Source organism: Protopterus annectens, chromosome 1.part1 (genome assembly GCF_019279795.1).
Source record: "Protopterus annectens isolate FY-2018-M chromosome 1.part1, PAN1.0, whole genome shotgun sequence".
Taxonomy (NCBI): Eukaryota; Metazoa; Chordata; order Ceratodontiformes; family Protopteridae; genus Protopterus; species Protopterus annectens.
This window is the reverse complement of record NC_056726.1, coordinates 1,475,560,837-1,475,580,791: the sequence shown is the minus strand read 5'-3', so window position 1 is coordinate 1,475,580,791 and position 19,955 is coordinate 1,475,560,837. Positions and strand designations below refer to the sequence as shown.

Below are 19,955 nucleotides of genomic sequence, written 5' to 3'. Positions count from 1 at the left end.
CATATGTGTTTAGTTCTGAAATCGTCCATTATGTAGTTCTTGAACAATTGTGGGCAGATATTATAATGTGTGGTGTCTGTACATGAGAGTGCATAATGTAGTGTGCTACTAAGTTTAGGGATATTGCTAGAGTGATAATTTGTGGCGTTATAAAGAATTATGAGAAGACAGACTAGACTTAGTTGTGTGATAGTCATGGTTACAAAGTTTAAGATGGTACTAGGTGGGGGTCTGAATAGGAATTATAGGGTTGCACTATATGTGGATGGGTAAGTAGTGTGGGTGATGTAAAAAATGCCTAATGGGAATGACAGTGATTGGGAGTATGTTTGTGTGGAGCAAGTTGGTGTGGTATAATGTGATCTGACTTGAGGAGCTGTGATTGGAAATGCAGTAAACTGGCACTAATATCATATGATAAAATATTACAGAGTTCTTCTTACGTGCTCCCCCAATATCTTCTCCAAGTACTTTTCCAGCCAGTAAAGTAAACAAGAATGCAAGCGAGTTTGAAAGAGGCACAGCCAAGGAAAGGTCTGTAATACAAAGAAACAATATAAATGGATTTTATTTTACTGTCTTATACTTCCATTAGTCCTGTTGCAGTGTCACTCAATAAAATATAAATTTCAGTAAAAGCGCACTGTTTTGATAAGGGCTGGCCGTTAGCCTAGTAATCTATGAACCTATGAACAAATATAGCTCATTAAACTGGATAAATAATATTCAACCAAAGCTACCAATTGCCAGTAATGAATATTTTTAATGGGGAAATATTCTCACCTATTTTGTTCTCAACCATAAACTTGTTCTCAGAAATGTATTATTTTATTTATTATATGTTTGTTTACCATGAAAGTGCAACTGGGCAATAATATATTTTCAGCAGAGGCCCGGGAAGAAAAGCTCCTGGATATAAAATAACTAAAGATAAAATGGATATTTCAGACTCTTCTGAAAGATAAAGATTCATACCATGCTCAAAATCTCAGTAGATTTACTTCAATGCAGAAATCCTGTTCCTATGCATCTACCTCAACTCATTTTCAAATCTGCAATGTGATCTCATGGAAATGTAGTTAGACTTTCCCAGTAAACAAAATCTTAAACACAAATCACTAATGCTATTTCTTCCCCTAGCACAGACTGTAACCCAAGAGCACTTGTGTATCTGTATTTTATAGATATAGATAGATATACATATATATATATATAAATATACACGCATATACTGTACACACACAAACACAACACACACACCCAGTGTTGCAACTTTCACTAACAATGAAAGTTACGACATTCTGACCCAGTCCCACTTACCTTTATTCGATAAAAACAACATATTCTGCACTCATCCATCTGTGAATCTGAAATTGCCATTCAATTACTATTATCCAAGATGAAAGGTACAGTAATGATACACACACACTCATGCACATAACTACATACACACACACACACACACACACACACACACACACACACACACACACACATATACATACACACACATATTTATCAACCCTGACCCCCCCATTCAGCAACTGAAATCCCCAAACTACCGTTCCTTTCTTTTCCTACTCTAGTACTCCTCCCCCACTGCTAACCACGCAGACCACCCTTATTTCTCTACTTCTTCCATAACCACCTTTTACTACTATAATTTCCCAAACACCCTCCATCTCTTCACATATTAACATCTCCTTTCTCTATATTCCTAGAGTTCCTTCATTTTCCGTATGACTTTTTCTCCTTTAATCTTCTTACTTACTCAGTTCTATACTTTTCATCTCTTACTTACTCAGTTCTACACCCTTCATCTCACAGCTACTCTTTTCTATACTCCACATTTCTCAGATGCTATGTCCAAAACAATATATTTGACATTTTTAACTTTCTCTTACCTGCTTATTAATTGTGATAAGCTTACACTACTCATTATTCTATTTCAAAATGTTGGTACACAGTAAGAGCATAGTACACATAATATATCACATACCACTGTCTCACCAGTCAAACCCCTAAGGCCTAACACAAAAACAAACATCTTAGTCACAGACCATTCAATTGTGAGAAACATAGATGTCCCTCTCACCAGTTTGGATAGGGAAAAAGTCACGGTCAGTTGTCTGGATCCACATCACACACGCACTCAAGTCTCTCAACAATAGACACTGTTATGATTCCGCCATAGTTCATATTGGTGTGAACAACTTGAGACGTACCTCTCTGGACTAAATGAAGAGATACATGACTGAGCTCTCTGATTATGTGTCTCAGGCAAGTATGTCCCTAGCCTTAAGCAGCACTTTACCTTTGCCTAGGATGATACCTCAATACAAACAAAAAATGACTGACTTCAACAATTGGCTTAGTTTCTGGTGTCACTCAAAGGGGATCTAGTATCTATCAGTCTGGGATGACATGGTTGACAGACCTCAATGCTTTGCCAGAGATGGTCTTCATCTGTCACCCCTGGGATTTCGGTTACTGGCTAAGGCTCTTGTCACCCCACAGTGCCTTTTTGTAGGCAATGTCACAAGAACAAAATTCCTGACACAAAAAATACCCTCTAAGAACAACCTCAAGGTCGTGGTATTAAATGGCAGGGGTCTAAACCACAAACTGCACTCACTGGAAGCAGTTCTCTCCTTGGAAGATGCTGACATTTGTGCAGTCACCAAGACCTGGTTTAAGGTTGCGGAAGCACCCCAGCTATACCAGGTTACATTTCCTTCCACACGTTCAGACCACAAACTGAAGGTGTGAGAACTAAAGGAGGTAGTGTATCAATATTCATTAAAGGTAAATATACTTCTAGATTGGTTAAACTCAAGATTCCCTTGAATTACTTCAGGTGCAGTTGATGTAGCTAAGACCCTTCTTTGGGTCATTGCCAGCTATAGGACCCCCTCCATGAATCAGGACATCCACTCAGCCTACTTGGATCTACCTGAGTCAATCAAGATACAACCAAACACCCTGGTTTTGTGTGACTTTAATTACCCATCCATTGACTGGGTAAATTATACGTGTTCTAACTCACTTTTCCAAAGGTTTCTGGACATTGTTAACTGCAATGCCCTGGATCAGTTGGTTGACACACTCATAAGGGGCTCAAATATCCTGGATCTGGTGCTCACCAACTTGGGGGACTGCTGCACCACCCCGAATGTGTGGCCATCCCTGATGAGATTTGACCACAAATCAGCCTCACTAGAAGTAACTATAACACAAGACCCCCCCCCCCCCCCCATAGCAGCAACTATACTAAAAGACTTTTCAAGGCCAATTACAACCTCTTATGTGACAGCATAAATAGCTTCACAGCCCCTCCCCCACTGATGGAACAGACATTTATGCCGAGTTATACACCAATGCTTTATACGAGCACCTGTACAACTGTATTGACTCTGCTGTACCTGATAGAACCAAAGCAAGATCTTCAAGGAAAAACAAACCTGCCTGGTGGACAACTGCTATTAACAGGTTATAAAATAGGTGAAAGAAATTGCTGCCTAAGAGTAGGATGGAATGGTTTCAAAACTGGAATCACTCCCTCTTCAACTTAAATAAGTAAATACGACTCCTAGTGAAGTCCTCCAAAGCTAACTATGAATCCAAATTAGCTTCCCTAACCAAGGATAAACACAAGGTGTTCTTTAGTTACATCAGTAACCTCAAAAGTAAGGCCCAATTTGTGCTGAACTCGTAGTTAGTGGTACTACACATACAGAACCTGTGGATATAGCAAACCTGCTGGCTGACAGGTACAGTGAAAACTTCATTCCCCTATCCCCACCACATATATCCCAAAACATCCCTAACACCTGTCCTCCACCTACTATCTCTGAGGAACAGGTCTTAAACACCCTCTCCAAGTCCAAAAACACAGCCTTTATGGGACCAAACAACATCCTGGGCTGTGTTCTACATGGGTTAAAACAGGAATTAGCATCACCATTGGGCACTCTTGTCAATGACAGCCTAAGCATGGGCTTCGTCCCAGCAGAATGGAAAACAGCTGCCATCATCCTTTTGCACAAAGGGGGTGCAGCCACTGACCCTGGGAACTACAGATCCATCAGCCTGACCAGCCTTATCTGCAAGGCCATGGAACGAATCACCATGGACCTTATTTAAAAAGATACAGGAAATCTCCAAATGCTTGACTCCACCCAGTTTGACTTTGTTAAGGGGAAATCATGCCTGTTAAACTTAGTGGACTTTTTTGAGCCAAGGCCTTTGACACAATCCCCCACTCAGGCATCACTGATAAACTCACCCATCTGGGTATCAACCCATATATAGTCAGGTAGGTTGCAAACTGGCTCACTGATAGAACTCATACAGTCAAAATAGGGGACTCCACCTCCTCCAGCTGACCCGTTACCAGTTGTGTTCCACAGGGATTGGTTCTGGGACCCCTACTGCTCGGAATCTACTTCTCTGGAGTACAGGCTAAAACTAAAGGACTGTGGCTAACAAAGTTTGCTGATGACTGCAAACTGCGAGTGATCACTGAAACCCATAGCAATGTCAACATCTTGCAAGAAGGTCTTACGCAGACTAATGACTGGTGCCAAAGTCATAGTCCTAAACTTAATGCAAAAAAATGCATTATCATCCCATCAGCAAGGGTGATGTTCCTGCAAACTACCACATCAACAGCCATACCCTAAGCACAGAGTCAGTGGTGAGAGGTCTGGGCACACAGGTCGACAGCAACCTTAACTTCGATCACCATGTCTCAGCAGTGGTAAGGAGAGCATTTTATATTGCTCATCTTACAAGTAAGGGCATTGCCTCCAGAAAAAAAGAAGTTATAACGTCCTGTACTCTTTCCTCATCAGGCCAATGATAGAGTACAATGCTCCCTTTGGTTTGTTCCTTTCCAAACACCTGCAGCAATTGGAGAGAACACAAAGGTTCTTTACAAAGAAAATTCAGGGTCTTAAAGATCTGTCTTATGTGGACAGACTGAAATCATTGTCACTTTACTCTGTGTCATACAGACTGCTCACAGGCAACCTGTGCCTTGCATAGAGAGCAACCTCTGATCCAGCTTTAATGGAAATGCTGCACATTTGCAAGTCAAATGGCACATGGGTCAGTCTCTCAAAGGACCTGAATCTAGTATGTGACATCAACAGAACTTGCTGGAGAGACACATTTGTCTCAAAGAGGTTGCCCCATCTTTGGAACAAGCTTCCTATTCATGTTAAACAAAAGCCCTTGTTGTCCCTATTTAAGCGTAATTTGAACGGTTGGATGGGTAACCGGAAATTCATCCCAGGAGTTCCACCTATGTCCCTTCCCTCTTGGACAGGGGCAAAAGTTTCTGATTTTAGTGTCTGCTTGAACCAGACACCCTTGGGAACATGGGTTGATCATGACTAGGGCTGTAAGGGCCCTGGGGCCATTAGCCTAGTAACCTCCGATGATCCTATGAACTTATTGTATACCCTGAAGATTAAGAATTAAGTACCTTATGCTTTTGTATACATTATTTAATGTCATTGTATGTCTTGGAGCTCTTCTCCCAGGGCTTCTGTTGAAAATGGGTACCTTGGACTCAGTCAGACTTTCCTGGTAAGCAAATGTGCATAAAAAAGCTGTGGAAGTCTTTTCAACTCAATTTGCTAATCCTGCTTCAGTATGGGGGGCAGAGGAATAAACTTCTTGAGCTTGATTTCAGACAACAAGCCTTCACACAGGTACTCAATGGCTCACTCCATGTGAGCTGGTCAGTTGAAATAGCAGTCTAGACACTTACGCACGGGGGAGTTAGCACTGGAATTATTCCTATCTATATGAGACAGAGTACAAACAAATGAAGGAGAACAGTCCACCTGGGGATAGACTTAGAATGAAGTGCTAGGTACCTGGTCTCTTGCACCCAGGGATTGACTTAGAATGAAGTGCTAGGTACCTGGTCTCTTGCACCCAGGGACAGACTTAGAATGAAGTGCTAGGTACCTGGTCTCTTGCACCCGGGGACAGACTTAGCATGAAGCGTTAGGTACCTGGTCTCTAGCACCCGGGGACAGACTTAGAATGAAGCGCTAGGTACCTGGTCTCTTGCACTCGGGGATAGACTTAGAATGAAGTGCTAGGTACCTGGTCTCTTGTGCCCAGGGATAGACTTAGAATGAAGAGCTAGGTACCTGGTCTCTTGCACCCTGGGATAGACTTAGAATGAAGTGCTAGGTACCTGATCTCTTGCACCCAGGGACAGACTTAGAATGAAGTGCTAGGTAGGTGGTCTCTTGCACCCAGGGATAGACTTAGAATGAAGTGCTAGGTAGCTGGTCTCTTGCACCCAGGGATAGACTTACAATGAAGTGCTAGGTACCTGGTTTCTTGCACCCAGGGATAGACTTAGAATGAAGTGCTAGGTACCTGGTCTCTTGCACCCAGGGATAGACTTAGAATGAAGTGCTAGGTACCTGGTCTCTTGCACCCAGGGATAGACTTAGAATAAAGTGCTAGGTACTTGGTCTCTTGCACTCTCGCTTCTCTCTGATTCTGTCCTGAGACTATGCAAGGGATGTTCTCACAGATTACCAAGCTAGCCACCCCATGGTATGGCCGTCATATGAGAGATCAGGTGGGATCCAGATTACTGCATAATCTTTGGGTGGCTGACCTGAAGGCACTGACTTTTGTGATGCCTTTTCATGCTGTGTCCTTCCCTTGTAGAGTAAACAGAGTGCTGTGCACCTAGTAGTTGGTGATCCAATGACTGAGGACACACTTGGAAGGTTCTGGTTTCTTTGGCACTGCATGAAGGAAGCTTTCACATAATATACAATAGTACTGGGATATGAGCAGTGAGCGGCAGAAAGAAATTTGGGAGAAAGTACATCTGTGAAAATCTTACCATAATAGTAGCACTGCTGCAATATTCCTTATGTAATGGATCTCCTGCCAAGGATAGCCCTATGTCCGTCCAGTATACCAAAGCCTTTAATGTTTATAGGCATCGTATATCACACATATACTCCCCTGTGTGAGGTGTAGGGCATAAAGGTGACATACAGACGCCTACATCTCAGAACTGAAAAGCCCCAGGAAGAACAGAATGTCCCTAGGGACCAGGAGGAACATGTGGCCAAGAAAGCAAGAAGAAGAAGGCACAGCAGAAGGGTTAGGAGGGAGGTAGTGAATGCTGCAACAGTAAAGAGAAGGACAGCTACTGTTATTGTAAGATTTTACACAGCTGTACTGCATCCTTCATTGTCAGTGTTGCAGTATTCCTAATATAAGATTTTACACAGCTGTACTGCATCCTTCATTATCAGTGTTGCAGTATTCCTAATATAAGATTTTACACAGCTGTACTGCATCCTTCATTATCAGTGTTGCAGTATTCCTAATATAAGGCAGAGTACAAAAGCTCAAGAGGAATCCTGGGAGGAAGAAGGTAATGAAGAGCCCTCTATAAATCCATGCAAGGCAGCCCTAGCAAAGCCAGCTCTTACTCTGGAAATAACATCCAACTTGTAATGCTTAGTGAAGGTATGGACAGACGTCCAAGAAGCAGCCTCAGGGATGGAACTGGTATCCAGTCCTTTGAGAAAGGCACCAGAGGAAGCAACAACTCTGGTAGAATGAGCCTTTACAGAAGATGAAAGACATTTACCATGAAAAGAATAACAAGAGGAAAGGTCTTATTAATCCAGGAAGAGATGGTTTGCTTGGAGGCAGCCAAACCCAAAGACCTGGGATGAAAGAAAATAAAAAGCTGCTCAGATTTGTGAATAGCCTTCATCTTAGCCAAATAATATCTGAGCTGCCTATGCCAATCCAATGTGTGAAGAACCTTCTTGCTAGCAGACTGCAGAGAAGGAAAAAAGGAAGGCAAATTAACAGGTTGATTAAGAGACAACTCATTGACCACCTTGGGCATAAAAGAAGGATTAGTGCAAAGAGACAAACTGTCTCTAAGAAAAACTAAAAAGAGAGGAATAGCCATTAGACCCTGAAGGTTAGACACTCTCTTAGCTGAAGTAAGGGCTAAAAGAAGACAATACAGTTGTGTACACTTACCATAAATGTAGATGTTCTTCGTGTCTCACTGTTGCAGTCATTACATTTGGGTTATCTGCTGGCAGGTTGCCCTCAGTCGGCCTGAATTCCAAAGTCTTGGGTCCTGCATCGGCTGCTGTCTTCTCTTCCATGACATCAGGTCGTCAGGGGTATAAAACATGCAGCCGACGCCATTTTCTTTAGTTTTTCTTGCCCCAAATGTCAGGTGTCCCTAAAAAGGTAGCAACATTATACATATATATATATATATATATATATATATATATATATATATATATATATATATATATATATACACACACAAGCATCAATATAAACTTTACCTTCATCTACAAGCAAATACACCCCAGGTTGTAGAAGACAGAGAAGGAAAGATAAACTTCAGAATGACAGGGGGATGGCGGGAGGGTAACCTGGACTGCAACAGTGAATACACTCGAACATCTACATTTATGGTAAGTGTACACAACTGTACTATGTTCTTCGTGTTTCACTGTTGCAGTCATTACATTTGGGTAGAATCCCAGAGCTATGGTTGGGAGGCTTGAGCTAAACAGCATTAGGAGCGGCTATAAGGCCCTGGATTTAGAGAAGAGAGGTAAATGACAATGCTTTGTAAAGGTGTGAACAGAACTCCAAGTAGCAGCCTCTAGAATGTCTTTGGTTGGTACTCCTCTGAGAAAGGCTGCTGAAGTAGCTGCAGCTCTGGTGGAATGAGACCTAATGCCCTTGGGCACATGTTTACCATGGAGTAAGTAGCAGAAACGGATGCAGTGGCTTATCCACTTTGAAATTGTCTGCTTTGAAATAGCCTTTCCTTCTGATCCTGCAGCGTATGACACTAGTAATTGCTCAGTTTTTCTTAGAGCTTTTGTCCTGCTCAAGTACAATCTTAGCTGTCTGTGTACGTCCAAGGAATGCAGAATTCTCTCCCCCTTGTCCTGCGGATTTGGATAAAAAGTTGGCAGATGAATTGTTTGGTTAAGAGCCACACTGGAAACCACCTTAGGCATAAAAGTAGGATTTGTCCTCAGAGACACCCTGTCTGGGTAAAATATGATAAAAGGCTCTACAGCCATGAGGGCCTGTAGCTCTGAAACTCTTCTTGCTGAAGTAATTGCTAGTAGCACAGCTGTTTTCCATGATAAGAACTTTAGATCAGCGGTAGCAGCTGGTTCAAATGGAGGCAGGGTGAGCTTTTCCAACACATAATTGAGGTCCCATGCAGGTAATGGTGATCTTCTAGGAGGCCTTACATTTTTGGCTCCTCTAAGATACTGCTTTAGTAAAGGATGAGAAAAGATTGGTGGCTCTGTATTGTAATGAGCTGAAATGGCAGAGGCATGGATTTTGATTGATGAGAAAGATAGGCCTTTGTCAAGCATCTCAGTTAAGTATTGTAATATCAGAGGAATATTTGGTTTTGCTGTATCAGTTCCTTGTGCTTGATTCCAAGCACAGAATCTCTTCCATTTATCAGCTTAAGATTTTCTAGTACTAGGCCTCCTGGCTTCCAAAATGACATCCATCACAGCTTTACTGAGAGGTGTTGTTTGTATGACTACATGATCAGCCATGCTGCCAGGTTCAGTGTCTGGAGTGGATTGTGCAGGATCTGATTGTTTTGCTGGGACAGTAGCTGTGGTCTTTGAGGCCAGGTCCAGGCTGTGTATTGAGCCAAGTTCCTTAGGATTGGGTACCAGTATTGGCGGAACCAGTCCGGGGCAATTAATATCATCTTTGGCTTCTCTTGTCTGACTTTTAGGAGGACCTTGGGTAGAAGAGGCAGAGGAGGAAAGTTGTAAACTGATAGTTTTTTCAAACTGAAGGATAGGGCGTCCACTTTCCATGCTTGTCTGTGATAAGTCCTTGTGCAGAATCTTTTCAATTGATAATTTTGAGGAGAGGCAAACAGATCTATGTCTGGGCTCCCCCATTTCTCTGTTATCATGCTGAAGACTTGTGGATTTAGTTTCCACTCGTGAGGATCCATAAGGTTTCTGCTTAAATCATCTGCCAGAGTGTTTTATTTTCCTGGCAGGAATTGAGATTGAAGATGTATTTGGTAGGTCAAAGCTGTGTCCCACAGTGCCATGGCTAAGCTACAAAGGGGGTATGAGTGTGTGCCCCCTTGCTTGCTTATATACCACATGACTGTGGTGTTGTCAACCTTTATCAGTAGTTGTCCTGGATGAAATAAGTCCTTGAAGGCTGTTAGGGCATTTTGAACAGCTAGCATCTCTTTCTGGTTGATATGAAGATGCATTTGTTTTGGTGTCCATAAGCCCTGAATGCATCTTCCTGCCATGTAGGCCCCCCAGGCATAATCTGATGTGTCTATTGTTAAGGTTTGGCTGGCAGGGGGTAGAGTGAAGGGAGTCCCATGTTTTGGTGACATGCCTTTGCCCACCATAGAAACTCCTGTTGCAGGCAGGGAATGAGAGGAATCATTGTTTCCAGACTGTGTGAATGTTGACCCCATAAGCTTTTTAGGTACTATTGAAGTTTCCTCATATGCAGTCTTGCATATGGAATTAGTAGGGTGCAGAACGCCATGAAGCCCAGAGCCTGCAGAATTTGACTTGCAGAAGACTGGGTTTTTGTTGCCATCAGTTTGAAGTAAGCAGTCAGTTGCCTTTGCTTGTCTGACATGAGGTAAGCCATCTGGGCAGTTGTTTCCAAGCTTGCACCCAGGAATGTTATTTTTTGAGAGGGTACCAGTTGTCATTTCTTTTAGTTTACTGTGTACCCTAGGCATGTTAGAATCCTTTTCACAAATGCCAGGTGTCGAAGAAGACAGCCTTGTTCTCTGCTTGAATGAGACAGTCATCCAAGTAAGGATTTATTTGTATACTTCTTTGTCTGCAAAATGCAATTACTGGTGCCAGGCACTTTGTAATAGGGTTGCCACCTTTTAACAAGGGCAAAGTGGGACATGGGGGTGTGGTCAACAGGGTAGAGGTGTGGCCAACATGACACTGGCCACACCCACCCTGCGACATTACCAGAGTTGTTAAAGGAGATGCAGTATTAGCTATGGATGCAACATTATGACATTACAGCATACTGAAAACTCAAACCATTTAAATGAAGTGAACTATTACTGCAAACACACACTAACCAGTTGTAACAATAAATAAACTTTAAAGGAATAAAAAACACACTAATCATTAAACACACTTTATTTAAAAAGTAAAATTCATAAACCAACCATTGCTATTCAGAAAGAAAACTTAAAAAATCTACATACCACATACAAGCCAAGTATAAAATTAAGACTTAGTCAATTAAAGGTAAAGCAAAGAAAAAACACAAAACTACATACCCTAGTACTACATATGCACCCTAGCAAATTAATGCTAAACAAAGAAACACAATTATATACATTCAGGTTTTATATCTTTAAAAACTACTACTCAAAAATATCAAAATAACCACTGCACAGATTTAAATACTGCGTACTGCACCCACCATCTACCTCTAAACATTAAAAAAATTAAACCACAATATATTCCCATTTTAAACTAGTACTCAAAAGTCTCAAAATAACCACTGCACAGATTTAAATACTGCATACTACATCCCCATCTACCTCTAAACATTAAAAACTTAAATAAAGCACACTATTCCCATTTTAAATAACTAAAGCCACAAAATGCAATTTACTTACCACTATCACAGTTATTGCTGGGCTAACTTGCTTCCTTCCCGATAGAATGGCTAGATGGTTTTTCAAGCAGTGGCTGGGCTGGCTGGCTCCCTTGCTGGCTTCTTTCCTGGCTGGCTGGGCTGGCTGGCAGGTAGGCTCCCTTGCTGGCTTCTTTCCTGGCTGGCTGGGCTGGCTGGCTGGCAGGCAGACTCCTGCTGGCTTCTTTCCTGGCTGGCTGGGCTGGCAGGCAGGCTCCTGCTGGCTTCTTTCCTGGCTGGCTGGGCTGGCAGGCAGGCTCCTGCTGGCTTCTTTCCTGGCTGGCTGGGCTGGCTGGGCTGGCAGGCAGACTCCTTGCTGGCTTCAATCCTGGCTGGCTGGGCTGGCTGGAGATAGAATAATCAGATCTCAATCGCAGCTGCTATAGAGCTTAGTGCTCTACAGCTCCAGGGCTCTTCTGAGCAAGTTCCGCCCCCAACCCCTGCAGCCAATTACTGTGCTGCATTACCACCGGACCTAGCAGGGAATCCCTCTAACTGCAGGTCCGGGAGTGTCCCGCTGACAACGGGACGGGTGGCAACCGTACTTTGTAAAGACCCTGGGCGCAGTAGATAAGCCAAAGGGCAGTGCAGAGAATTGGTAATTCATTAAGCCAGCCTTGAATCTGAGATCTTCTGCACGATTGTCTTATTGGGACACACAGGTATGCCTCTTTTAGGTCTAAAGTCAACAGCCAAGCATTCTTGTCCAGCATGGGCAGAAGCTGCTGCAAAGTCAGCATTTTGAATTTTGGAATATCCAGGTATGTGTTCAAAATTGATAAATCCAGTATTGGCCGCCAGCCCTTGTCCTTTCTGGGTACCACGAACAGTCTGGAGTAAAAACCTTGTCCTTTTTCCTGTTCTGGTACTGTCTGAATGGCCCCCATATCCATGAGGGACGTAACCTGTTTCTGTGCCTCTGCCCATTGATTTTTTTGGCAGATCTGGTCAACCATTTGCCATTGGCAGAGTATGGAAATGGAATCTGTATCCCTGTGATACGATGTTTAGTACCCACTTGTCCTGGGTTATTAACTGCCAATTTTGAGCAAAAAGTGCTAATTTTCCCCCTATGGGTGCTGCCAAAAGATAAGTTCTTGGTCTAGGCAGAGGGAAGTCATTGGGATTGCTTTCTGAAGGTTTGAGCTTTATCTCCTCCAGATTTAGAGGTGGAAGCATCCCATTCTTAGACCTGTATGAATCTTGCACCTGGTATCTGGAACCCTTAGGGCATCTGGATTTGCCCCTTTGAGCTCTGTCTGACACAGGAAAGGACCAATTTTTTGTAGGCCAATGTCTACTGAATCTTGGTGGCTGCACTTGTAAGAAGTCTTTAACAGTTTGCATAGACTTAGCTTTGTCTTCCATTTTCTTTAAAACCTCTTCTGCCTTAATACCAAACAGAGAATCATGCTGTAAAGGTGCACCTAGCAATTTAGCTTTAACATGATCAGGCAAATTTTGTTCCTTTAACCAGGCATGCCTCCTAATCACAGATCCAGTAACTGCGGCCCCGCAGGAGGCCTCTAAGGAATCAAAACCACATTGCAAAGTATGCTTTACAACTTGTTCAGCTGCATGCATTAATTCCTGCAATTCTTTATTTTCTGCACATTCTGAAATCAACATCATTTTCTGTTTCAGCAATCCCATAACATGTTGTTGGTATTTAAGCACATGAAATTGACAGTTTAAGGCCCTGATTGCCAAGGTTGCAGATGTATCAACCTTTTTTCCTCATCTGTCTAGTGCCCTTGAATCTCTGTTAGAGGGGGTAGGATTTTTTGCTGTTGAGGCCTTAACTCCCTTTGGACCCTGTGAAATAGTTTCAGAATCAGCAGCAGGGTTTCTAAATAAAAATGTATGTGAGTCAGGGACCCTGTAATATCTGTTAGGCTTACTGGGAGCCGGAGGTAAGGAGTCAGGGGTCAAGCCTGACACCGAAAACACATCATCCACAATGTCTAAAACAGGGGGAATGGCTAAAGGCTTGTGCTGAGGGAAAAGAAGGAAACCCCTGAGCCTCTTTTTTGATTCTGAGAAGTCTTGACTCTCCCAGTGAAAATGCTCCCTCAAAGTATGCAAGGTTTCTCCAAATGAATAATCCTCAGGAGGAGATTTTATTTATTTTATTTTTATTTTACATTTGTTAGCCAGGATAGTCTGACTGGACACATGTCCATTTACAGCGGAGGCCAGGGGAGAAAAGCTCCATCAAGTTATCATAGAAACTGACATGATAAAACATTTACATATTACATAAGGATACATAGATTTAAACGAAGAGCAGGAAAACATTACAGCGTACTAAGGTATTGTCTTGATTCAACAAGTCAAAAGTAGAGCATGGAGAAACAACATACTTACAGTTAAATGTTATACATTAGTGAGTAAGAGACTGAGATATTATACTGAAATAACATAATAACAAGTCTTGAAAGAGGATGTAGAGAAACAACGTATTACAATTCTAGTTTGCATTAGATTCCTGATGCTTACAGCACATAGACTGAAAATGTGGATTGTTATGTGATGCAGGGAGATGAAGATGGAATAGACTCCTCAGCATCAGAATCCTCATAGGGAGACATAGATAATTCCTGATCAGAAGAGGAATCAGAAGAAATAGAAACCTGATCTGAAGATTCATAATCAGTGTCTTGCCTAGGCCTCTTATCTGGAGGGGGATGGGTACCCCTGTTCAAGGTAATAAGGTCTTCAGCCATTTTGATCATCTGTTTTTTAGGCATAGAGGCCTGTGCGCGTGGCTCATGCGTCGGTCTTTTAGCTTTAGAAGTTGCTTTTGTCTTTGGTTTTGCAGCTGTCGTCAGTTTGATATACAAATGTTGAGGTCTGACTACACCCTCAGAAGCCGGTGCCTGCTCAGCAGCTCCAGACCCATCTGAGGGAGATACATCCGTCGGTCCAACACCTTGAATTTCTTGTGGCATGCCGGACTCCACATGGGTGTCGGTAGAGGCCTGCGACTCGAAGGTAGTGGGTATCAGAGGCTGCGAAAGCACCTCACTGAGTACCAGTGAACCGGCGACTGGCTTACGAGAAGCTTCGTCATCGGTTTTGGATCTTGACTGCCTTTCTCTGTCCTTTTCTTTGCATTTTTATGTACTCCGGTAGTTGGATTGCTATCAGATGACATTTCTGGGTAGTTTAATCTGTTTCCAAAATACTTTGATGCAAAAATATACCGACGCTTAATAGTGCATTGGTTAAATCTAGCACAAAACCGACAGCCAAACACGTTGTGATCAGGGCCTAGGCAAGGAATACAATAGAAATGGAAATCCTTATGAGGTATTTGCTTCCCACAAGTAATACAATTATTAACTGTTTCTGACATCGGTAAAAAGCAAGAAAAAGGTTTCCCCAACGGGGTACTTAGCTTTAGTGAAGACTTCTGTTCTGAAACTCAAACTCAAATATTTCCGTAGTCGGCTGACTGGCACTTGCAAAATGCTTCTGCTTCGGGCACTGCGTGGCAAGAAAGACTAAAGAAAATGGCATCGGCTGCATGTTTTATACCCCTGACGACCTGATGTCATGGAAGAGAAGACAGCAACCGATGCAGGATCCAAGACTTTGGAATTCAGGCCGACTGAGGGCAACCTGCCAGCAGATTACCCAAATGTAATGACTGCAACAGTGAAACACGAAGAACATCAGTCTTCCGAATACAACATTATAAGGGAGCTTAAGCAGCAGGCTCAAAAGGAACCTGAGTGAAATTTTCAAGGACAAACCTAAGGTCCCATGAAGGCAGAAAAGGCTTCCAAGAGGTCTGATATGAAGGATGCCTTTAAGAAATTGTTTGACCTCAAATCTACAGGCCAGAGGAGGATTCAAGGGCAGACCAGCAGAAATTGCTGACAGGTGAGCTTTAACTGAAGAATATGCCAACCCAGCATGGAGCAGATTACACAAATAAGAGTGAACCATAGGAACTTGCAATGAAAATGGATTCTGCTTTTGAGAGAGGCACCAGACAGAAAATCTCTTCTATATGGACAAATATTACTTCCTGGTAGTGAGTTTCCTGGTCTCCTGCAGGACCTGAAGCACATACTCAGAAAAGAGGTGCCAAAAGGGATCAAATCTTATCACCTACATCATCAATTGAAGAGTGGGCAAGTGAGGATAGAGAAGAGACTCCTTGTATTGTGTGAAAAGGTCCAGCTGGTGAGGTAACTTGTGGTGATTGCCTCTGGCGAAGTGAAAAAAGAAGGGGAATCAATTCTGTCTGGGCCAAAACAGAATCATCAGCAAAATATTTTTTGCCTGATCTTGTGCAGGAGCATAGGAAGAGGAGGGGAGGGAAAGAATATAGACACATCCCATTCCATGAAAAAGAAAGGGCATCCACATTCCAAGTCAGAGGACTTGGAACTCTGGAACAGAAAAGGGGAAGCTGCCTCCTCATAGGGGAGCAAAAAGATTTACCTGAGGACAATCCCACTGATGAACAATTTCCAGAAACACATCTCTGTGAAGTATCCATTTGTGAGCCTGTGTGCTGGATCTGCTCAAAGAATCTGCCACTGCATTTTGCTCTGAGGTAATGCAGACAGCGTTAAGAGTCACTTGATACTGCATACCTAGACCCCAAACCTGAAGAGCAAGGCTGCAAAGATGGTAGGATTGTGTACCTCCTTGCTTGCTGACATACCACATCACTTTGGTACTGTTTGTGAAAACTTTGAGGGGCCCAGGATGAAACGGGGTATGAAAGGCCTGAAGAACTAGAAGGAGAGCCCTGATCTCCTTGATGCTGAAGTGGTCTGACCTCTGATGAAGAGGCCAGAGATCATGCACTTTGAGAGAACCAAAGGAGGTTCCCTACCCCTGCCTGCAGTATCTGAAAATAGCTCTTGAGCCAGAACCTGGAGGTTCCCAGGTTGAGAGAAAGTTGACGCCTCCACCAGTGAAGGTCAGGCTTGTGACAGGGAAGGGAGGGAACTAGGAATTCTAGTCAATGACAGTGTTGACGTCACATGGACTTGAGGTGCCACTGAAGCTGTCTCATACAGAGCCTGGCCAGACGCAGCAGAGAAATGGTGGAAGTCATAAATCTCAGGACCCTGAGAATGTCCCTGGATGCGACTGAAACCAGCAGCAGAAGAAGAAGAGACTGGAGAAAAGCAATTAGAAAGATCCCTGGGGATAAACAGGGATGTCAGCATGGAAATGGTCTAGATCCTGCAATCAAGAAAAACATGACCCTGAGAAGGAACCAAGACTTATTTTTGAAAGCTTATGGTGAACCCCAGACTTTGCAGCAGGGAAACAGTAAACTGAAGGACGTAATGAAGAACCTCAGGGGACAAGTCTTGAATGAGCAGATTATCCAAATAAGGAAAGATCTGAACCCCTCATCTTGCAAAAGGCAATGACAGGAGTAAGGCATTTGGTGAATACCCTCAGGGTAGTAGAGAGGTCAAAGGGCAAAGCACAGAACTGAAAATGCAAGGAAGAAACAGAGAAACACAAAAAATTCCTGAAAAAGGAGGGATAGTGAGTGCAGGTAAGCATCCCTGAGATCCAGAGAGACCAGAAATGTCTGGGGATGAAGAAGATATAACAAAAGTTTGAAGAGACAACATCTGAATGGAGAGGACCTTCAGAAAGGTGTTGAGATGAGAAAGGTCCAGAACTGGTCTCCAGGTGCCCTCCTTCCTGGGAACCAGAAACATTCTGGAATAAAAACCCTTCCCTTCCTGAGCAAGGGACACAACCTGAATTGTGACCTGGGCCAAAACAGCATTGAAGCACCTCTGGAAAGAGAGGACACTATTCTTAAGGAAGTGGAGAGATGCCCAGAAAGGGAAGAAGAGACTTCCACACCATGAAATACCCCTGGCCAATGACAGACACAATCCAAGAGTCTTGTGTGATCCTTAACCACTTTGGAAGGTACATGGAAAGATGAAGGGACATGGGAACCTGACTAAGGGAAAAAAGGAAGCAAACTGTCAGATGGAACCCAATTTGTGCTGAAAAGGAGGTTTCTGAGAAACATGGGTCTGAGTAGACTTAGCAGGAGGTACACATCTAGAACTCTTTTTACCCTTGGGTGGAAGGTAAGACTGCCTGCAAAAGCAGATATGGAAGGGTAATTCCTCTATAACTTAGGGATAGGAAAAAACAAAATATGTTTCAACTCCTGAAAGGCTCTGCCCATATCCTGGAGGGATTTAAAAAGTTCAGCAGCAGCAGCATAGTCAAAAAGATGTTTATTATCTAGTGGAGCACCCAATAATTTGGCCTTAATGCCATCAGTCAAAGCCTAAAGACATAGACAAGAATAATGCCTCAGAAGAGAACCAAATGCAGCAGCCCTAGAAGAAGCATCAGCTGCATCATAACTGCAATCAATGGAGTTCCAAACCACTTGAGAGATAGAACCCAACAAGGAAAGTGTGGAAACCTTCCCTTCAGAGTCAGGAAGACTGAGAAACAAGTGCTAAAATATGCCTAGTCATATGGTCTGGTAATCAATAGTCCTATAAGCCAGGGTGACAGCAGTATAAACCTTTTGACCCAGCTGTTCAGTGGTGCTACTATCTTTGTCTGAAGGAAGCAGCTTTGTAGAAGGCAACATCTTGGAGGGTTTGTCAGAGGAGATGGACACCATAGAAGGACCAGCTGAAAGACTTTTATACAGAAATTTACAATCATCAGGCACCTTATAAAATCTGCCAGGTGTCATGGGAGCTGGGGGCTGAAAATCAGGGGCTACAGAAGCTGCTGAAAAGGTATCCATGAGGGCAGCAAGAACTGGAGGAATGGCAGAAGGTTTGTGAGACTCCATCTGGGGGGAGTTCATAATACCACTTCTGGATATCAGAAACCTGAGAATAATCCCACTTGAAGACCTCCATCATAAGTGAAATAGAGTCCCCACGGTAGAGTTCTTCTAAAGGCAAACCTGGACTGATAGAATCCTCTTCCTCAGACCCACAGATCAAAGGGGAAGGGATCTGAGAACAGTAAGCCAAGAACTCTTCCCCAGAATCCTGATCCTCATCAGAAAACTCCTGCTCCCTGGGTCTCTTAAGAGGAGTAGAAGACCAGGGAGGGTCAGGCACAGAAACCCCTTGAAGAGGTTTTAAAGTCATTAAAGCATTAAACAGCCCCTGAGTAAAATCCTGCCATTCACGGTAGGGATATCTAACTGCAGGGGGGAAAAAAATGCTTGTTTTTTTTTTTTCCTGTGGGATGTCCGCACAAAAAACCCTAGGTGGATCGGACCCTTGCTGACACTTTACAAGCATAGCACGAAACTCCTCCCATACTAAAATCTATGTAACCCTCTTGGTCCCTCAGATATAATCAGTCGAGTTTTCCCCTCAATGTCTGCCGCAGATGTATGAAAAGTCTCAGAGGACGTGTGAGAAGCTGGATCTATGCTGGCCTCCAATGGGGTCATGACAGAGGAATCTGAAGCAACAACTGGACAATCCTCCCGGATTTCACCAGCCTTGAAAGTGACATCTGGGGAGGCTTGACAGCAGCCGTATCAGACATGAGTTTTTTTGGCCATTTTCTTGGCCAGCAGCTGACCTTTGAGATGGAAAGACTTTACCATAACACCTTGTGCCAACAATTTTAGACATTGGTTTTCCAGGTAAATAGACAAAGAGGAGAGGGGACTACGTAGGGTTCTGGGAACAAACACTTGGCAGACTGAATACTGCGTTTGTCTTGGGAAGCACCCAGACAGAAAAGACACTGTTCATGATGATCTTTATAGAGAATCTGACTCCCACACTGACATCTTCCGTTTCTGGATGACATGCAACCCAGCAACACTAAAATAAATATAAGATAAGGAAGAACCCCAGTGGGGCACTTATATGAAAATGACTTTTTTAACTGACACAGAAGAAGAGTGTTCAGACTGAATTTCAATGTTGGCGTTTGGATTGACGGCAAAGAAGTTCTGAGGTGCTTACATCCGTATGTCACCTTTATGCCCTGTGCCTTGAGCAAGGAACATACATGTGATGTATGACACCTATAAAAGCTAAAAGCTTTGGTATAATGGCTGGACACTCGGCTATCCTTGGCAGAAGATCCATTATGTAAGGAATACTCAACAGTGATATGGAAGGGCATCAGGGATTATTATGGCCTCCTAGACTGAATCATGATATCAGGACTGCACATGTCCAATAGCTCAGGAGCTACACTGTACAATAATC

At 43.1% G+C, this 19,955-nt stretch overlaps 1 protein-coding gene across 2 annotated transcripts in view; it reads right to left on the bottom strand.

The window, feature by feature from the left end:
- Positions 1 to 19,955, bottom strand: part of TMEM234 (transmembrane protein 234) — a 156,287-nt gene that overhangs the window by 32,413 nt on the left and 103,919 nt on the right. Inside the window, exon 4 of one of the 2 annotated variants that reach the window (XM_044082530.1) lies at positions 444 to 536. The exons of the other annotated variant lie outside the window; for it this stretch is intronic. Coding sequence (XP_043938465.1) covers positions 444 to 536 — 93 coding nt within the window. The remainder of the gene's footprint in view (positions 1 to 443; positions 537 to 19,955) is intronic. 2 annotated transcript variants of the gene reach the window in all.